This window comes from Drosophila persimilis, unplaced genomic scaffold (assembly GCF_003286085.1).
Source record: "Drosophila persimilis strain 14011-0111.01,24,50 unplaced genomic scaffold, DperRS2 tig00000124-arrow-pilon, whole genome shotgun sequence".
Lineage (NCBI taxonomy): Eukaryota > Metazoa > Arthropoda > Insecta > Diptera > Drosophilidae > Drosophila > Drosophila persimilis.
The window spans coordinates 6,446,500-6,462,002 of record NW_020825294.1 but is presented as its reverse complement, the minus strand read 5'-3'; the positions used below and the strand labels follow the sequence as shown (position 1 = coordinate 6,462,002).

The 15,503-nt window shown below is 45.0% G+C and overlaps 6 protein-coding genes across 8 annotated transcripts; 3 read left to right on the top strand and 3 right to left on the bottom strand.

The window, feature by feature from the left end:
• The first annotated feature begins 733 nt into the window (after positions 1–733).
• On the top strand, positions 734–2,919 carry LOC6603065 (thiamine transporter 1). 2 transcript variants are annotated; one of them, XM_026987313.1, is made up of 3 exons: positions 734–1,763; positions 1,826–2,394; positions 2,870–2,919. In XM_026987313.1, the coding sequence occupies exons 1-2, from the start codon at positions 1,017–1,019 to the stop codon at positions 2,375–2,377; spliced, it is 1,299 nt and encodes a 432-aa protein (XP_026843114.1). In that variant the 5' UTR covers positions 734–1,016; the 3' UTR covers positions 2,378–2,394; positions 2,870–2,919. The 2 variants fall into 2 exon arrangements, with proteins under 2 accessions (XP_026843114.1, XP_002028058.1); XM_002028022.2 differs by lacking the exon at positions 2,870–2,919 and having other exon boundaries at positions 735–1,763; positions 1,826–2,570.
• An 11-nt stretch (positions 2,920–2,930) lies between these two features.
• Positions 2,931–5,778, top strand: LOC6603066 (thiamine transporter 1). Its single transcript, XM_002028023.2, has 3 exons — positions 2,931–3,052; positions 3,104–5,069; positions 5,132–5,778. Exons 2-3 carry the CDS (start codon positions 4,323–4,325, stop codon positions 5,663–5,665), a joined length of 1,281 nt encoding a protein of 426 aa, XP_002028059.1. The 5' UTR covers positions 2,931–3,052; positions 3,104–4,322; the 3' UTR covers positions 5,666–5,778.
• Positions 5,779–5,982: 204 nt separating this feature from the next.
• LOC6603038 (proteasome subunit alpha type-2) lies at positions 5,983–6,860 on the bottom strand. Its single transcript, XM_002028024.2, has 2 exons — positions 6,571–6,860; positions 5,983–6,509 (listed from the first exon to the last, which is right to left on the bottom strand). Exons 1-2 carry the CDS (start codon positions 6,858–6,860, stop codon positions 6,041–6,043), a joined length of 759 nt encoding a protein of 252 aa, XP_002028060.1. The 3' UTR covers positions 5,983–6,040.
• A 3,313-nt stretch (positions 6,861–10,173) lies between these two features.
• Positions 10,174–10,885, bottom strand: LOC113565549. The gene is made up of 2 exons (XM_026987862.1): positions 10,586–10,885; positions 10,174–10,525 (listed from the first exon to the last, which is right to left on the bottom strand). The coding sequence occupies exons 1-2, from the start codon at positions 10,829–10,831 to the stop codon at positions 10,379–10,381; spliced, it is 393 nt and encodes a 130-aa protein (XP_026843663.1). The 5' UTR covers positions 10,832–10,885; the 3' UTR covers positions 10,174–10,378.
• A 434-nt stretch (positions 10,886–11,319) lies between these two features.
• On the bottom strand, positions 11,320–15,153 carry LOC6603039 (PRKCA-binding protein). 2 transcript variants are annotated; one of them, XM_002028025.2, is made up of 4 exons: positions 15,087–15,153; positions 14,722–14,937; positions 14,025–14,136; positions 11,320–13,003 (listed from the first exon to the last, which is right to left on the bottom strand). In XM_002028025.2, the coding sequence occupies exons 1-4, from the start codon at positions 15,131–15,133 to the stop codon at positions 11,645–11,647; spliced, it is 1,734 nt and encodes a 577-aa protein (XP_002028061.1). In that variant the 5' UTR covers positions 15,134–15,153; the 3' UTR covers positions 11,320–11,644. The 2 variants fall into 2 exon arrangements, with proteins under 2 accessions (XP_002028061.1, XP_026843662.1); XM_026987861.1 differs by lacking the exon at positions 14,722–14,937 and having other exon boundaries at positions 11,322–13,003.
• On the top strand, positions 13,012–14,000 carry LOC6603040. Its single transcript, XM_002028026.2, has one exon. It carries the CDS (start codon positions 13,134–13,136, stop codon positions 13,941–13,943), a length of 810 nt encoding a protein of 269 aa, XP_002028062.2. The 5' UTR covers positions 13,012–13,133; the 3' UTR covers positions 13,944–14,000.
• Positions 15,154–15,503: the final 350 nt, after the last annotated feature.

Here is a 15,503-nt window from a genome sequence, read left to right as displayed (position 1 = left end):
TTATGGCATTAAGATTATAAAGCAAATGGTTTTACATATGTACACTTGCGGTCATGGCCAAGGTCATGCAAATGTTTTCTGTCTGTCGGATTAGTCGAATTCGATGTTCGTATACCCTTGCAATGGTCTCCAGCCATTATAAATATATTTATATCTATTTAAGACCAAAAATTCTAGCACAGAAAGGGGTTCCTATGTAGATAGGAGGTTTGATATGTATTCTTATTCAAAAGCAAAGGTGTTGACAGATATCTGTATGAAAAAGGTAAAAATCAAAAAGTATGTTAATCAATTTTTTGGGTATCCTAAATACTTGATCAAGTTCTTTCCCATACATATTGTAGGGTATCAAAAGATTCAACCATAGAATCGAACTAATAAATTACAAGACCTTTCGAAAATAATTGTAGGGATCTTAACAATGTGAATTTATTGCAAATTTTCAAAACTTATAAAAATATATTGAAGATTTTTTTGAATCAATTATGTAAGGAATTTGAACAATTGATATCATAAATTGAATCAGCCATACAAATTTTTTTATCGATGAAATTTTTTATGAAATAAGTGTCAATTAACCAACCAGTAGCTAAGCCAGTTTCGTAACATGTTTTTTCCATCTGTTTAGGCACTGTGCTTTATTTTGGGAAGTTAATGGCCTACTAATTCGAGTTAATAAGTTTAAAAAACTCATTTGTAGCTTTAAAAAGCTCTTCTGTTAATGAGAACTTGTTGAAGAGTGAACAAGTCTAGCACATATGTTGACACGATGCTGCTCTATACGATTTTTGAGAGGTTCGATGAGCGGGAGAGCACAAGTTGGGGTTCTCTCAGATCTATGTATAGGAATAGTTAAACGTATAAGACAGAGAAAGCCTCAGCACTTGGCGGGCCCGCCCGATCGGTCCAATCAGTCGCCGGTTCGTCGTTCAGTGCGTCGCGTCGTTTTGGGCTTTGGTTACGACACAGGGAACACGCGCTGCATTCTTTAGCACTCGCTGAACGATCCACAGAATATGGAGTACTGGCTGAAGATCTCGCTGCTGCTTTGCACTTTCGGCTTCCTTCGCGAGCTGCGGCCATCGGAGCCGTATGTGACCGAATATCTGGCCGGAGACTATGGCAATCTGACCTCCGAGCAGGTATACCAGAATGTCTATCCCTTTGGCACGTACTCGGTGCTAGCGCAATTGGTGATTGTGTTCCTCATCACGGATCTGGTGCGGTACAGGCCGGTGATCGTTCTGTCCGCCGTTGCTGGGATCGTGCTGTTCGCCCTGCAGATATGGTGCGATACCCTGAGAATGCTACAGGTTGCCCAGCTCTTCTATGGCTTCTTCACGGCCGCCGAGGTGGCCTACTACACGTACATCTATGCCAAGGTGGACAAGGAGCGCTATCAGATCGTCACCGGACACACGCGTGCGGCTATCTTGAGCGGAAAGTTTCTGGGCGGACTGGTGGCCCAGATTCTGGTGTCCACCGACAGCATGGACTATGGGGAGCTGTACTACATATCGCTGACCACACAGATCATATCGTTGGGTGTGTCCCTGGTTCTTCCCAGCGTGCCACGCAGTCTGTATTTCTATGCGAATGATGCCAGTCCGAGTCCAACGCCTGGCGGCGAGGAGAAGGTCCCACAATTCTCACTCAAAAGGGCCTGTCGCCTGCTGTGGTACCACCTGGTGTCTTCATATTCGAACCGCATTGTCCTGCAGTGGAGTGTGTGGTGGGCCCTGGCCACCTGTGGTCAGATTCAGGTAATCTTCTCATGAATATCATTATTTTTGGTCCTCCTAAAATGAGATTTTTGTTCGAATAGGTGATATCGTATATTCAGTTCCTGTGGAAGGAGGTGGCGCCCGAACATCAGAGCGTCTACAATGGCGGTGTGGAGGCATTGGCCACCCTCCTGGGCGCCGTAGGAGCCATTGTGGCGGGTATGCTCAACTCGAACAAGCGACGCAGCTCCTATATGCTGTGCAACTCCATTTGCGCTGCTGTTCTGGGCGGTCTCTTGCTATACGCCTCACAAACCACTGTACTCTGGGTGGCTTACGTCAATTATGTGCTCTTCTGTGCCATATTCTTCTTCATCATCACTGTGGCAGGAGCCATTGTGGCCGAGAATCTGGTGGAGGACAGCTTTGGCCTCGTCTTCGGCATCAACACTTTGGTGGGACTCATGTTGCAGACGATCCTCACCATTGTCGTGGTGGAACCGGATCCGGGCTTTGGCTTGGGGCTGCGGGATCAGTATCTAGTCAACGGAGGCTATTTCCTCTGCTTGGGGGGAATCTTTGGACTCTGGATTCTCATTGCAAAGCTATGTGCCAAGTCCAGGAACTCGAAGCAAATGCGAATAACCACGTAGCGGAGACCATGAGACACGTAATGCGATATAATTTAGAAAAATTTTGTATTAAATCGTTCCGCATCAGCCCACCGAATTGTATATACCTTGTAATTCGAGTGTTAATATTTGTTAATCTCAAAAGACTATTAATGGGTCGATGGGATGCGTAATTATTTAATTGTTCCTATAAATACATATATGCTAATTCCGATATCATATAGCTGACATATTTCTCGGATATGATTGAAAATATATTTCAAACTTTCAAATATATATGAAATATATGAACGTTGATTAGTTTTAAGTAAATTGGGATAACTATTAAAATAAAACATATATTTTATCATAAGAACACCAATTTTAAAATCAGATATGTATATGATCCTTCCCGATCTTGAAAATTTGCATAGTTTCATACAGCTTTAAGATACTTGGCAACTCTATCAGCTGCATACCTGTGTTTTTTTTTTGTAAACTCATTTATTAAAAACACAATTGTACTTTTTACAGATCTTATTGCAACAGCAATTTTTGTTGCTAATGGTTTGCGGATTGACCAGCAGGTCTAAGAAGCGTTTGGCCACAAACTACATATATTGGAAGGATTGGCCTTGATGTCGTTATCGTCCAGCTCAACGCGAAGGAGCGAGGCCTCTCATCGTCCATCTCTTTGATCTTCAAGTTGTATGAAAGGTATGTGAATTTGGCATTTGGATCTGTTTAATAATGCCCAAGCTTCTTCAGCGTCCGTAGTAGGCCTTTTTCGGAACTTACGCGAAAGCCCCGCAAGAAACAAAACGTGACCCCGCGTGACCAGCACACACCCCCGAACACTGATCAACAGACATCAGGAGTAGTAGAAGCAAGTCTGTTTATGAGCAATCTTGATGCAATCAGGGATCTAGCTACTTTTGGAATAATTAAATGCGTACAGGAGATACTTTTAGCGCACTCCCTTGACCACTCCTTTCTCATTGGACTTCTGTTTAACCTGACCCCCACACAAATGTGACTAAGTTCTGTGCGCCTTATGTGCCATATTCACTGATCGCCAGCCAGCCCTCACCCTTTGTGACGGCCCATATTTACGCGCACAGCGCTGTAGCTGCAGCTAATCTGCATACGGTTGAAAAGAATTAGAAAGACACTAGAAAGCTTTGGTCGGTCGAGCATGCTTCTATGCTTTAGATTATCGTGTTTATCTTATCTAGCGATTGTGCTTTAAATGCGTGGAAAGCTAAAGCCGACGCGCAGCCCTAGATCATTCGATCTGTGCTAACGTGAAGTGCATAGTGAAGGTCAGTTTTCTGCAAACAAATGAGTAGAAGCAGAAAGAATATTGTTCTTCAGAGACTTCAGACTGTATGTGAGCCCGAGGGCGTTTGAATTTTTGAAATAACAGTTACGTTATAAGTCAGATACACGGACGAATGCTTTGAGTAATGCTACGTTGTGAAAATGGTTAGGGGTTAACACCAAGAGGAAATATCGGCTTTTAACATGGTCGGGTAAATTGGTGCTCTAAACAACCACATTACACCTTGACATTTGTATACAAAAACGACAAATTTCTTGTAGAAGACCTTGGACAGACTGAGCTTACTTCTGCCTGAAGTAGGTTCTTTATATGGTTAATTCTTTATGAAATACGGAGATGTTTATTACGAGTAGGTGTACCATCCTTTTGGGACAAACAATGTATGAATGGCCTATTAAAATCTAGTTAACAAGCTAATAGACTTTCTTGTCCTAAAAAGCTCGCCTGGTAATAAAAGCAAGCGTAGCATATATGTTCATATGATGAAGCTCTACACGATTTTCGAGAGTATGATCGATGAGGGAGAGATACAAATTAGTGGTTCTCTCAGACTTGTGTAAAGGAATAGTTAAACTCCTGGCCGATCAGTTGTCGGTTGCATTCTTTATCACCACTTAGCAGCGCTCGCTGAACGATCCATAGAATATGGAGTACTGGCTGAAGGTCTCGCTGCTGCTCTGCACTTTCGGCTTCCTTCGCGAGATGCGGCCATCGGAGCCGTATGTGACCGAATATCTGGCCGGAGACTATGGTAATCTGACCACCGAGCAGGTATACCAGAAAGTCTATCCCTTTGGCACGTACTCGGTGCTAGCGCAATTGGTGATTGTGTTCCTCATCACGGATCTGGTGCGGTATAAGCCGGTGATCGTTTTGTCCGCCGTTGCTGGGATCGTGCTGTTCGCCATGCAGATATGGTGCGATACACTGGGAATGCTGCAGGTTGCCCAGCTCTTCTATGGCTTCTTCACGGCCGCCGAGGTGGCCTACTACACGTACATCTATGCCAAAGTGGACAAGGAGCGCTATCAGATCGTCACCGGACACACGCGTGCGGCGATCTTGAGCGGAAAGTTTCTGGGCGGAGTGGTGGCGCAGGTTCTGGTGTCTACCGACAGCATGGATTACGGGGAGCTGTACTACATATCGCTGACCACACAGATCATATCGCTGGGTGTGTCTCTGATCTTGCCCAGCGTGCCACGTAGTCTGTATTTCTATGCGAATGATGCCAGTCGGAGTGCGACGATTGGTGGCGACGAGAATGAGCCAAAATTCTCAATGAAAATGGCTTGTCGCCTGTTGTGGTATCACCTGGTGTCCTCCTACTCTAACCCCATTGTCCTGCAATGGAGTGTGTGGTGGGCCCTGGCCATCTGTGGTCAGATTCAGGTAATCTTCACATGAATATAATTATTTTTGGTCCTCTAGTAATGGGATTTCTGTTCGAATAGGTGATATCGTACATTCAATTCTTGTGGAAGGAGGTGGCGCCCAAAAATCTGAGCGTCTACAATGGCGGTGTGGAGGCAGTGGCCACTCTCTTGGGCGCCGTAGGAGCCATTGCGGCGGGTATGCTCAACTCGAACAAGCGACGTAGCTTCTACATGCTGTGCAATTCCATTTGCGCTGCCGTTCTGGGCGGTCTCCTGCTCTTTGCCTCACAAACCACTTTCCTCTGGGTGGCATACGTCAATTATATGCTTTTCTGCGCCATCTTCTTCTTCATTATCACTGTGGCAGGAGCCATTGTGGCCGAGAATCTGGTGGAGGACAGCTTTGGCCTTGTCTTCGGCATCAACACTTTGGTGGGTCTCTTGTCGCAAACGATCCTTATCATTATCGTGGTGGAACCTGATCCGGGCTTTGGCTTGGGCCTGCGAGATCAGTATCTAGTCAACGGAGGCTATTTCCTCTGCTTGGGGGGAATCTTTGGACTCTGGATTCTCATTGCAAAAATACGTGCGCTTTGCAATAAAGTGGAGTAAACGGAAGTCCATCAATAATAGTTCTTGGATAGACTTATTCCAAAAAGTATGATATAGTGGTATTAGGGTTATAAATGTAGTACTTTTACTAGTTTTGGAATATATTTTCAAAAAACGGGCAAATTTCTATAAAGCACACATACGTTATGTGAGACTGTGTCCGTCCGTCAGACTAGACTATATAACTTACGCGAGTGCGAATTTCCATAAATGTTAAAGAACATTTTACTTTTTGAAGGAGTATTTTGTTTTGTTGGAAAAAACAATATATATATTAAGAGAAATACGAAAAGCAACTCGGCTATGAAGTTGGGAAGGTGTTATTTATTTATTGTTGTAATGTTGCATTTAAAACAAAATGAAAATGAAGTATTGTTAGTCAAGGTAGGTAGAGGTGGCATAGAACTCATCGACAGTATTAGAGTCCATACACTCGAAACCCTCCGGATAGGCAATGCCAATTTGGATGACTTCGGTAGGCATGGGATCCTCCTCTTCGTCATCACCGTCACCCTCCTTCAGCTCCGCCTCCTTCTCCTCATATCCTTTTTTTAAAGCCAGCAGTGCAGTATCAATGGCATCTTCTATCTTGAGACTCTCAGTGAAGCGGTTCTCCAAGAAGCTTGTACATATGCCTGCATTACGGCCCAGGGCAATGGCCTTTCTGTTCGAGTGGGTACCGTTGGCACTACAATCGTACAGATGCGGCACCCCCTTGTCACAGCCGGCGATCAGTAGAGAGACTCCAAAGGGTCGCGCGCTCGCCATTTGTGTGTATTCCTGCATGAGGATGGCCATGCAATGCGCCACTTCCTTCACTTTGACCGCAGAGCCATTGCTCAGGCTATGGGGGAGTAATTGTAATCATCAACAATGATCAACGAAAATCTAAACGAGACAATTACTTATTCTGGATGGAACATCTCTGGGCGTGATTTTTGAGAATTCGAAAGTCGCCACTCAATCCAGAATAGGCCATTCCTATCATAGTGTTTATTGGGGCCACGTGTGGCATGCCGCGCGGCTCCATCAGTTCCGAAGTCTTTCGCGTTGCGGTGCCAATGACGACGCCTTCTGATGCGACGATGCCCACTGAAGTGCTGCCTTTGGAAACTGCCTTCAATGCATACGACGATTGCTCCACAGTTCCCGCAGAACCAAAGACGCTTGGGGAAAACTTGAACTTTTGATCCATTTCTATACAAAAGATAATTCGATATAAATGTTAAAGTTGACTTCCCAATAGTCGGCCTACTAGACTAGTCTTTACACTCACTAGCTGTTAAAATTCCACGCTTTTTCACTTGATTTCCGAGAAATGTTTGATTTTGCCGGATCGATACTGCATCTACGATCCAGCAACTGGTGTATTATTTATTTACCTGCACTTTTGACGACGTACGTGCTTCCTTCCAGCTCTATTGGCCGAGATCCTCTCAGTTATTCAGTTATTATTTATTTATTTACTTTATTTAAAATTCCTTCCTTTAATTTTAGCAGGTTGCCCCCTCTGGTGGCCAGGAATACCTCTGGTCTTCCGGTGCGAGTGTGCGCTCGATGACGGCTGTCCACTCCACTCCCTCGGGACATGATTCCTGTCGCGATAGGCTGTGGCCTGAATCACTTACTCGACTGTGCGACTTTTGAGTCCAGCCACTGCCATGGTCCTCTGCCTTGCGTCCCACGCTGTTTTCTCCGCGGGTGATTCCGCCGTAGCTCCTCGTCCTGTCTGAAAGTCCAAGAGATGTTCTCCTGGCTGGACCGTGGCACACCGGCTGTCCTGCGTGCCATAGCCATGATGCCGCGTCTGTGTTGCTGAGTCGAGCGTCCCGTCCACTGCAGCAGAGACCAGTGATCGACGGCGGATTTGTTGGTTCACGCCCACGGGAAATAATGTCAACAATCCCGACATTGATACGCCGCCGACTCAAGCACTGGGCTTCAGCTTCGAGACGTGTAAGTGAATCAGCATATAAGTGTGGTTATATTTTAAAATACATATATCTTCCTTCACAGATGACTTATGTACTCTACGCTTTGGCAGAAACCGAGTCGTATCCGATTTCCCACCGCCAGACGGAGCCCTGCCCAGCATTACCGAGGCCAATTCAACACAGACGGAGTCCGATCCCAGCCAGACAGAATCGTACCCCAGCAGGATAGAAGCGCACCTCTTGCAAGATCCGACAAAATCAAGTCATCGTCATCTTGGAAATGGCCATCAAGGACTTTGACTGTGGCAACTATGGGAGCGGCTACGCGGGCTACTAGATTCTAGATAGATCTCATCGTTGTTAGGTTTAAGGATATACAAAGCTATACATTTAGAAAGTAGATATTAATGCTGTCCACTTGTTTATTTATTTATACTAAGTTAAATTATGATGAATAAAAATATTGAAAAATCATCCTTGCTGAATCCTGTATCGGAGAAAGGATCCCGACTACAAAAAGGAGTGGCACGCCCAGATCGGTTCACAAATAGAGGAGAAAACTTAATATTTTTGATTGGGGAAAATGTCCTTGATCCTTGATAAGGACTCTACCAAATCAGGGACATTTTTCGGATCACAGGACACCGTCTCACGTTCCGATCGGGTCCCAAATAGCCGAGAAAACTGAAAAAAATATCCTTGACCATTTGTCCTGGATAAGGACTCCACCAGATTAAGGATGTTATTACAGACACAGGAAGCCGTCGCATGTTCCGATCGAGCCACAAAAAGCCGAGAAAACTAAATATGCATAGTTCGGGTCGTTGCAGTCCTTACCGAAGGACCAAGGACATTTTTCTGATCACGGGGGCCATGGCACGCCCCGATCGGGTCACAAATAAGAGAGAAAACAAGATATATATGTCTGGTGTAAAAATCCTTGATCCTTGGTCCTTGATAAGGACTCGAGCAAATAAGGGACATTTTTCCGATCACAGGAAGCCGTCGCACGCACAGATCGGCCCATAAATAACGGAGAAAATGAATAACTTTGATCCTTGCTATCCTTGGTCCTTGAAAAGGACTCCATCACATCAAGGACATTTTTCTGATCACAGGAAGCCGTCGCACGTCCTTATCGGGCCACAAATAAGGGAGAAAACAAGATAAATATGTCTGCAGTAAATATCCTCGATCCTTGGTCCTTGATAAGGACTCCAGCAAATAAGGGACATTTTTCCGATCACAGGAAGCCGTCGCACGCACAGATCGGCCCATAAATAACGGAGAACATGAATACCTTTGATCCTTGATATCCTTGGTCCTTGAAAAGGACTCCATCACATCAAGGACATTTTTCTGATCACAGGAAGCCGTCGCACGTCCTGATCGGGCCACAAATAAGGGAGAAAACAAGATAAATAGGTCTGGAGTAAATATCCTTGATCCTTAGTCCTTGATAAGGACTCCAACAAATCAGGGACATTTTTCCGATCACAGGAAGCCGTCGCATGTCCCGATCGGGCCTCAAATAACGGAGAAAACATAACGGGCTTGTAATTTGTTATATTTGAAAATGTAGTTCAAGAAATCACCGATAGGGGCGCCACCGTACATAACAAAAAAACTCCCGTCAAATGGCCAAAATCTGGATGGGATACCAGGGGAACAGAAATCAGCAGCAAGCAACTGTAGCAAGTGCAAAAAAATGTGGTGCATACTTTTGGGGGACCATAAATTTTTCAAAAAAATTCAGTTACCTTCTGCTGATTTATGTTCGCCTGGTATCCCATCCAGATTTTGGCCATTTGACGGGAGTTTTTTTGTGTGTGGTTTTCCCGTTATTTGAGGAACGATCGGGACATGCGACGGCTTCCTGTGATCGGAAAAATGTCCCTGATTTTTTGGAGTCCTTATCAAGGACCAAGGATCAAGGATATTTACTCCAGACCTATTTATCTTGTTTTCTCCCTTATTTGTGGCCCGATCAGGACGTGCGACGGCTTCCTGTGATCAGAAAAATGTCCTTGATGTGATGGAGTCCTTTTCAAGGACCAAGGATAGCAAGGATCAAAGTTATTCATTTTCTCCGTTATTTATGGGCCGATCTGTGCGTGCGACGGCTTCCTGTGATCGGAAAAATGTCCCTTATTTGCTCGAGTCCTTATCAAGGACCAAGGATCAAGGATTTTTACACCAGACATATATATCTTGTTTTCTCTCTTATTTGTGACCCGATCGGGGCGTGCCATGGCCCCCGTGATCAGAAAAAATGTCCTTGGTCCTTCGGTAAGGACTGCAACGACCCGAACTATGCATATTTAGTTTTCTCGGCTTTTTGTGGCTCGATCGGAACATGCGACGGCTTCCTGTGTCTGTAATAACATCCTTAATCTGGTAGAGTCCTTATCCAGGACAAATGGTCAAGGATATTTTTTTCAGTTTTCTCGGCTATTTGGGACCCGATCGGAACGTGAGCGTGCCACTCCTTTTTGTAGTCGGGATCCTTTCTCCGATACAGGATTCAGCAAGGATGATTTTTCAATATTTTTATTCATCATAATTTAACTTAGTATAAATAAATAAACAAGTGGACAGCATTAATATCTACTTTCTAAATGTATAGCTTTGTATATCCTTAAACCTAACAACGATGAGATCTATCTAGAATCTAGTAGCCCGCGTAGCCGCTCCCATAGTTGCCACAGTCAAAGTCCTTGATGGCCATTTCCAAGATGACGATGACTTGATTTTGTCGGATCTTGCAAGAGGTGCGCTTCTATCCTGCTGGGGTACGATTCTGTCTGGCTGGGATCGGACTCCGTCTGTGTTGAATTGGCCTCGGTAATGCTGGGCAGGGCACCGTCTGGCGGTGGGAAATCGGATACGACTCGGTTTCTGCCAAAGCGTAGAGTACATAAGTCATCTGTGAAGGAAGATATATGTATTTTAAAGTATAACCACACTTATATGCTGATTCACTTACACGTCTCGAAGCTGAAGCCCAGTGCTTGAGTCGGCGGCGTATCAATGTCGGGATTGTTGACATTATTTCCCGTGGGCGTGAACCAACAATTCCGCCGTCGATCACTGGTCTCTGCTGCAGTGGACGGGACGCTCGACTCAGCAACACAGACGCGGCATCATGTCCCTTGGACTTCCTGACAGGACGAGGAGGTACGGCGGAATCATCCGCGGAGAAAACAGCGTGGGACGCAAGGCAGACGGCCATGGCAGTGGGCGGACTCAAAGGTCAAAGGTCAGCCAATCGCGACAGGAATCGTGTCCCGAGTCAGTAGCCGTCATCGAGTGCACACTCGTTCATATGAACCGAAACACCAAAGGTATTTCTGTCCACCGGGCAGGCCGACCTGCTAAAATGAAAGGAAGAATGATATAAAGTAAATGAATAAATAAGAACTTAATAACTTTACCTGGCGGGTTAAAAGGAGGCTTAGGAGTTTTCGGCCTGAAATGAAAAAGATAAACAGGGGGGAAAACAAGGAAAACTTACCGGTCAGAGCCGATGAGGTAAAGCTTGATTCAATAGGGAAGGCGATGTCGGTAATGGCTAGGCTGACTACTTGTGCTGACGCGGTGGTAGACGTACGCCAGAGCTGAAAACCGTGGGATCTAATCCAGAAAGTTCGTTTGCGCCATGTTCGGTGTATGAGCTATAAATTATCAATGTTTTGTATAAAATCGTCATTCATCAGCGCACCGAATTTTATATGCCCTAGCAATTCCATTGAATGCGTATTTATTTAAGTTTTCTTATTGCCAATATATTGGATTTGATTTAAACCTTGCAAAAAAATATATTAAATATGTTTATTACATTTAAGTAAGTTTGTGATAACTATTAAAATATATATTTTATGAATTGTATTAATTTGTAGTTTATGATCGCTCCTGATTTTGACAAATTATTTGCAGTTTTCCCAGATATGTGAACCTTGGCGACTCTATCAGCTGCATACAAATTTGAGATGGGGCTTTTTTGTAAACACATTTATTAAACACACAATTGTACTATACAGAGAACTTATTGCAACAGCAGATCCATCTCTTCGGCATTCGATGACATCAAATCGCGCTCCAGACTAGTGGAGGCTGCATTGGCCTGATTCAGAAACAGATCAAAGTCGTAGCCATCGTTTTGGGCCGAAATGGAATCCTTTTGGTTGCTAATGGTTTGCGGATTGGATAGCAGGTCCACATCGTAGAGACCCAGTTCCTTAAGCAGCGTTTCATTTTCAGTGCTATTTGATTCTGGCGCAGCAGTGGACTCCACGGTTTCCTTGATTTCCACATTAATGATGGCCGCCGGCTGCTCGACAGCCTCGAGGCCACAATCAATATTGGGAGGACGCGCATTGGGATTGGCATTGGCTTCGATCTCATCATCATCCAGCTCTTGGGGCTTCAGAGTGCTGGACTTGTATTGAAAGTCGGTTTCCTTGAAATCCACCTCGATGGGGAAGAGCGGCGGCAGGGATTCCAGGCGCTCCACCAGGCTTCGATGCAGCTCGGCCAGACTCTCGAGAAGGCTTCGCAGCTGTTTGTTCAGATCCATGGCATGCTTGCACTCTAGCAGCTCCATTTTCTCGAGGACATCTGTGCGCAATTTGGCAAACTTACTGCGCGCGTCCATGCGACAGCGCAGGATCAGACGGTACTCATAGTTGCCTGTCTCAACGCGGTAGAGCGGCTCCTGGAGCGAGGCGAAGCCATGCTCCTCATCGTCCATCTCTTTGACCTTCAGGCAGTAGGAGAGGTATGTGAATTTGGCATCCGCATAGCGACGCACCGTAAGCTTTGTATCCGGTATCGCCTTGTTTAGATATGTCCCAAGATCGGCCAGGACTGGCTTGATCTGTTTGATAATGCCCAAGCCGTCCTTCTCCAGCGTCCGATGGAACTCGCCAAAGGTGCGAAAGGCTTCCGACGCCCGTTGTTGCGGCTCGTGCGCTGAGATCTGAGTGAAGCAATCGCCAAACGACTTGTACGTCTGCAACAGGTCATAGTAGGCCTTCAGCATACGGCGGGCATGCTCGACCAGACCCTTATACATCAGTTCGGTACCCTCCAGCTCCTCCAGCCGCTTGACCAGCGAATCGTTGCACAATATAGCACGTGACAGTCCCAAAGTATCCGCCGTATTGCTCGACATGTTGTCCACGATCCGATGCTTCAGTTTTTTGAGAATAATGTCTAGAGTTTTGCCCTGTTCCGGATCCGCGTGGAGTTTGTTATAGTGTACGATCACCTCATCGGTGGCCGTTTGTATCATCTTGGCCACCTCCACTTTCGTCTTGCCCTTCACACTGACGGAATTCACGGCCAGCAGCTCGTCACCCGACTGGAGGGATCCCTCGCGTGCGGCGGGCGTCCCATCGAAAATCTGTGGGTAAAGTGTTGGAAACTTTGAATCACATTCGAATATGTATTCTGGGAGTTAACATTCCAAATTTCCTTTCAGTTGTAGCAGTTGATCGGTAACCACAAAAAAATTAAACAAAAATTCAAAAATTATGACCATCAGCAACTGGTACAAGTGGATCGATGTGGACTTCAACAGCACTCCACGTAGGCTAAGCAAAAAGCCAGAGACTATTCCTCGCTGCGATCAGTTGGACGGCAAAATAAGGGCCATCCTACTGGAGCAGAGCGCCAATATGCTGAGGTTTAGTCGCAAACAAGCCGGCGTGGACAGCCAAAAGCGAAAGCCGAAAAAACCTAAGCTCGGGAAACTGACGCCCAGTGTCTACGAATTTCAGAAAATTTACGAAAATCGCAGGAAGGACCTCTGCGAGCGGTGGGACAGGGCCACACGAACCGAGAACCAGTTTCACAGCACTCCAATGCCCAATTTTAACCGCTTACACAAGCGCCTGGAGAAGATGAGAAGTAGCTTGGGATCTGGTCAAGTCCTGACCAAACCACGCACGCCCCATACTCTGGTCATGTCCATGCAGGCTGAGTTGAGGCGTAAGCGTGAAATAAAGGAACTAAAGAAGAAGACGAAACCTAAGTTCGTTCCAAAAATCAATCGGTATCCGTTGCCCAACCTGTACCGACAGCCCTTTATTCCCCGCATCGAGTCGTCCACTATCCAGGTCAAGCCCTTCAATTTACGCAGCGAGGAGCGGGGCAAACGTCGGAAACAGTTCGATCAGCAAATAAATCGGAAGATGACAGAGCGCAGTCAAAAAGAGGCCATGGAATGGGTCAAACGAGAAGAGGAGGAGTACTTGAAGCAGCGCCTGAAGACAGTATTCAAGGCTACGCCTAATCCCTGGAAACGCACAAAGGCAATCACTGATGCAATCAGCCATCAGTGATGGATCTTTGGGTATTAGTTTACTGGTTTCCCATTCGTTCCACTTTTATCAGTTGATTTTGGCTATAACAAACAGACATACCTGTACAATATATAGACAGGGACACATGGGTGCTCCACCGCCAATGCTGATGCCAATCAAGTTGCTCTGATCCTTAGTAATGACGACGGCATTAGTGGTGACCGTCATACCCCTGATAAAATCCGAAAGAAACTAATTTTAATTAAAAAAATATATAGATTTTAATTGCTAGACTGAAGCGTGCTCTATACGATATATTATTACTAATTGAATAGGTGTGAATGGGTGTATGCATGTATGTATATACCAGCCTTATGGTGTACTCACATAGTAGATGGGTGCAGTTTTCTAAATAGCCATGTTACCTGTTCTAGCAAGGCCATTGGATAATAACAAAGTTACCTACGGCTGTTGATGGGGACAGTTTAAGCTAAGGCATCATGATACTATCGATGACGGTGGTGGCCCCAAGAGGGGCCGAAGGAAACCTCTTAACAACAAAATTCAAAGAATACTCGTTCCTTTTGTATAGTATATAGGTCTAAGCCTAGCTCTAAATTCGAGTTAGTGGAGTATAAGCATCTAGACATCTACACACAAACGAAAACCATAATTTTCCTTAATTCTGCTTAAAACAAAAAAGTATACCATTAGTTCTAGGAGTCTGTCGGGTAATTTATTTTTAGGGGGGATTAGTACAAATATAAATACATATACCATTATATCAAATGATTCTTGGGTCAAACGCTGGACTTACAAACGATCTAACTCATTTTTCTGCCTAGTGGACGACTCGCTGCCAAACCTGTCGGAGCCGAAGCCCGAGCACAGGACAACAGTTGTCTCGTTGATCGAGGAGGGGGAGGAGGAGGAGTGGTGGTTCCTCGGCTCCTCCTCGAGAACATCCTTTTCGCGTGGAGAACTCTTCACGGCATCCCCATCTAACTGGATGAGCAAGGGAACTGGCCCGGGTCTAACAATATGGTTCGATTTTGTACAATTATTGATTTATAACAGAAACTTACGAATCGCATCGCAACAGTTTGTTTTTTTCTTTTGCCAATAAACGAAAGATCTATGCAGACAATTTTTGGGTAAATATTCCACACAAAGGCTACTCACATTTTATCCTCCTCGAAGAAGAAGTCATCGTCGGTGTCTGTCAGCATCTTCCTTGATTAAAAATATATTTTCTAGTGCTTAATTTTTGGCAAACTGAATTCCTTTAAACTGACATGCAGTGTGACCGTGGATTTATCGATAAAATATACCGTCCGACCCTCAGAAATATACCGAAACATACCGCCTCATTTTCAAAAATACCGTAAACGGTTACCCTGCTGACATGAGGTGCTGCCAGCCTGTTTTGTTGCATCCAATATCGATTCATCGATAGTGACATCGATTGTATCGTCTGCGGTATATTATATACTTTTCGGTATTTTTTGACGTCGAAATTTAGTTGAAGCTCTCACCATATACATATATACCGTATGGTTAGTAATTTGATGCATTTTTCGGTATATTACGGTATATTTC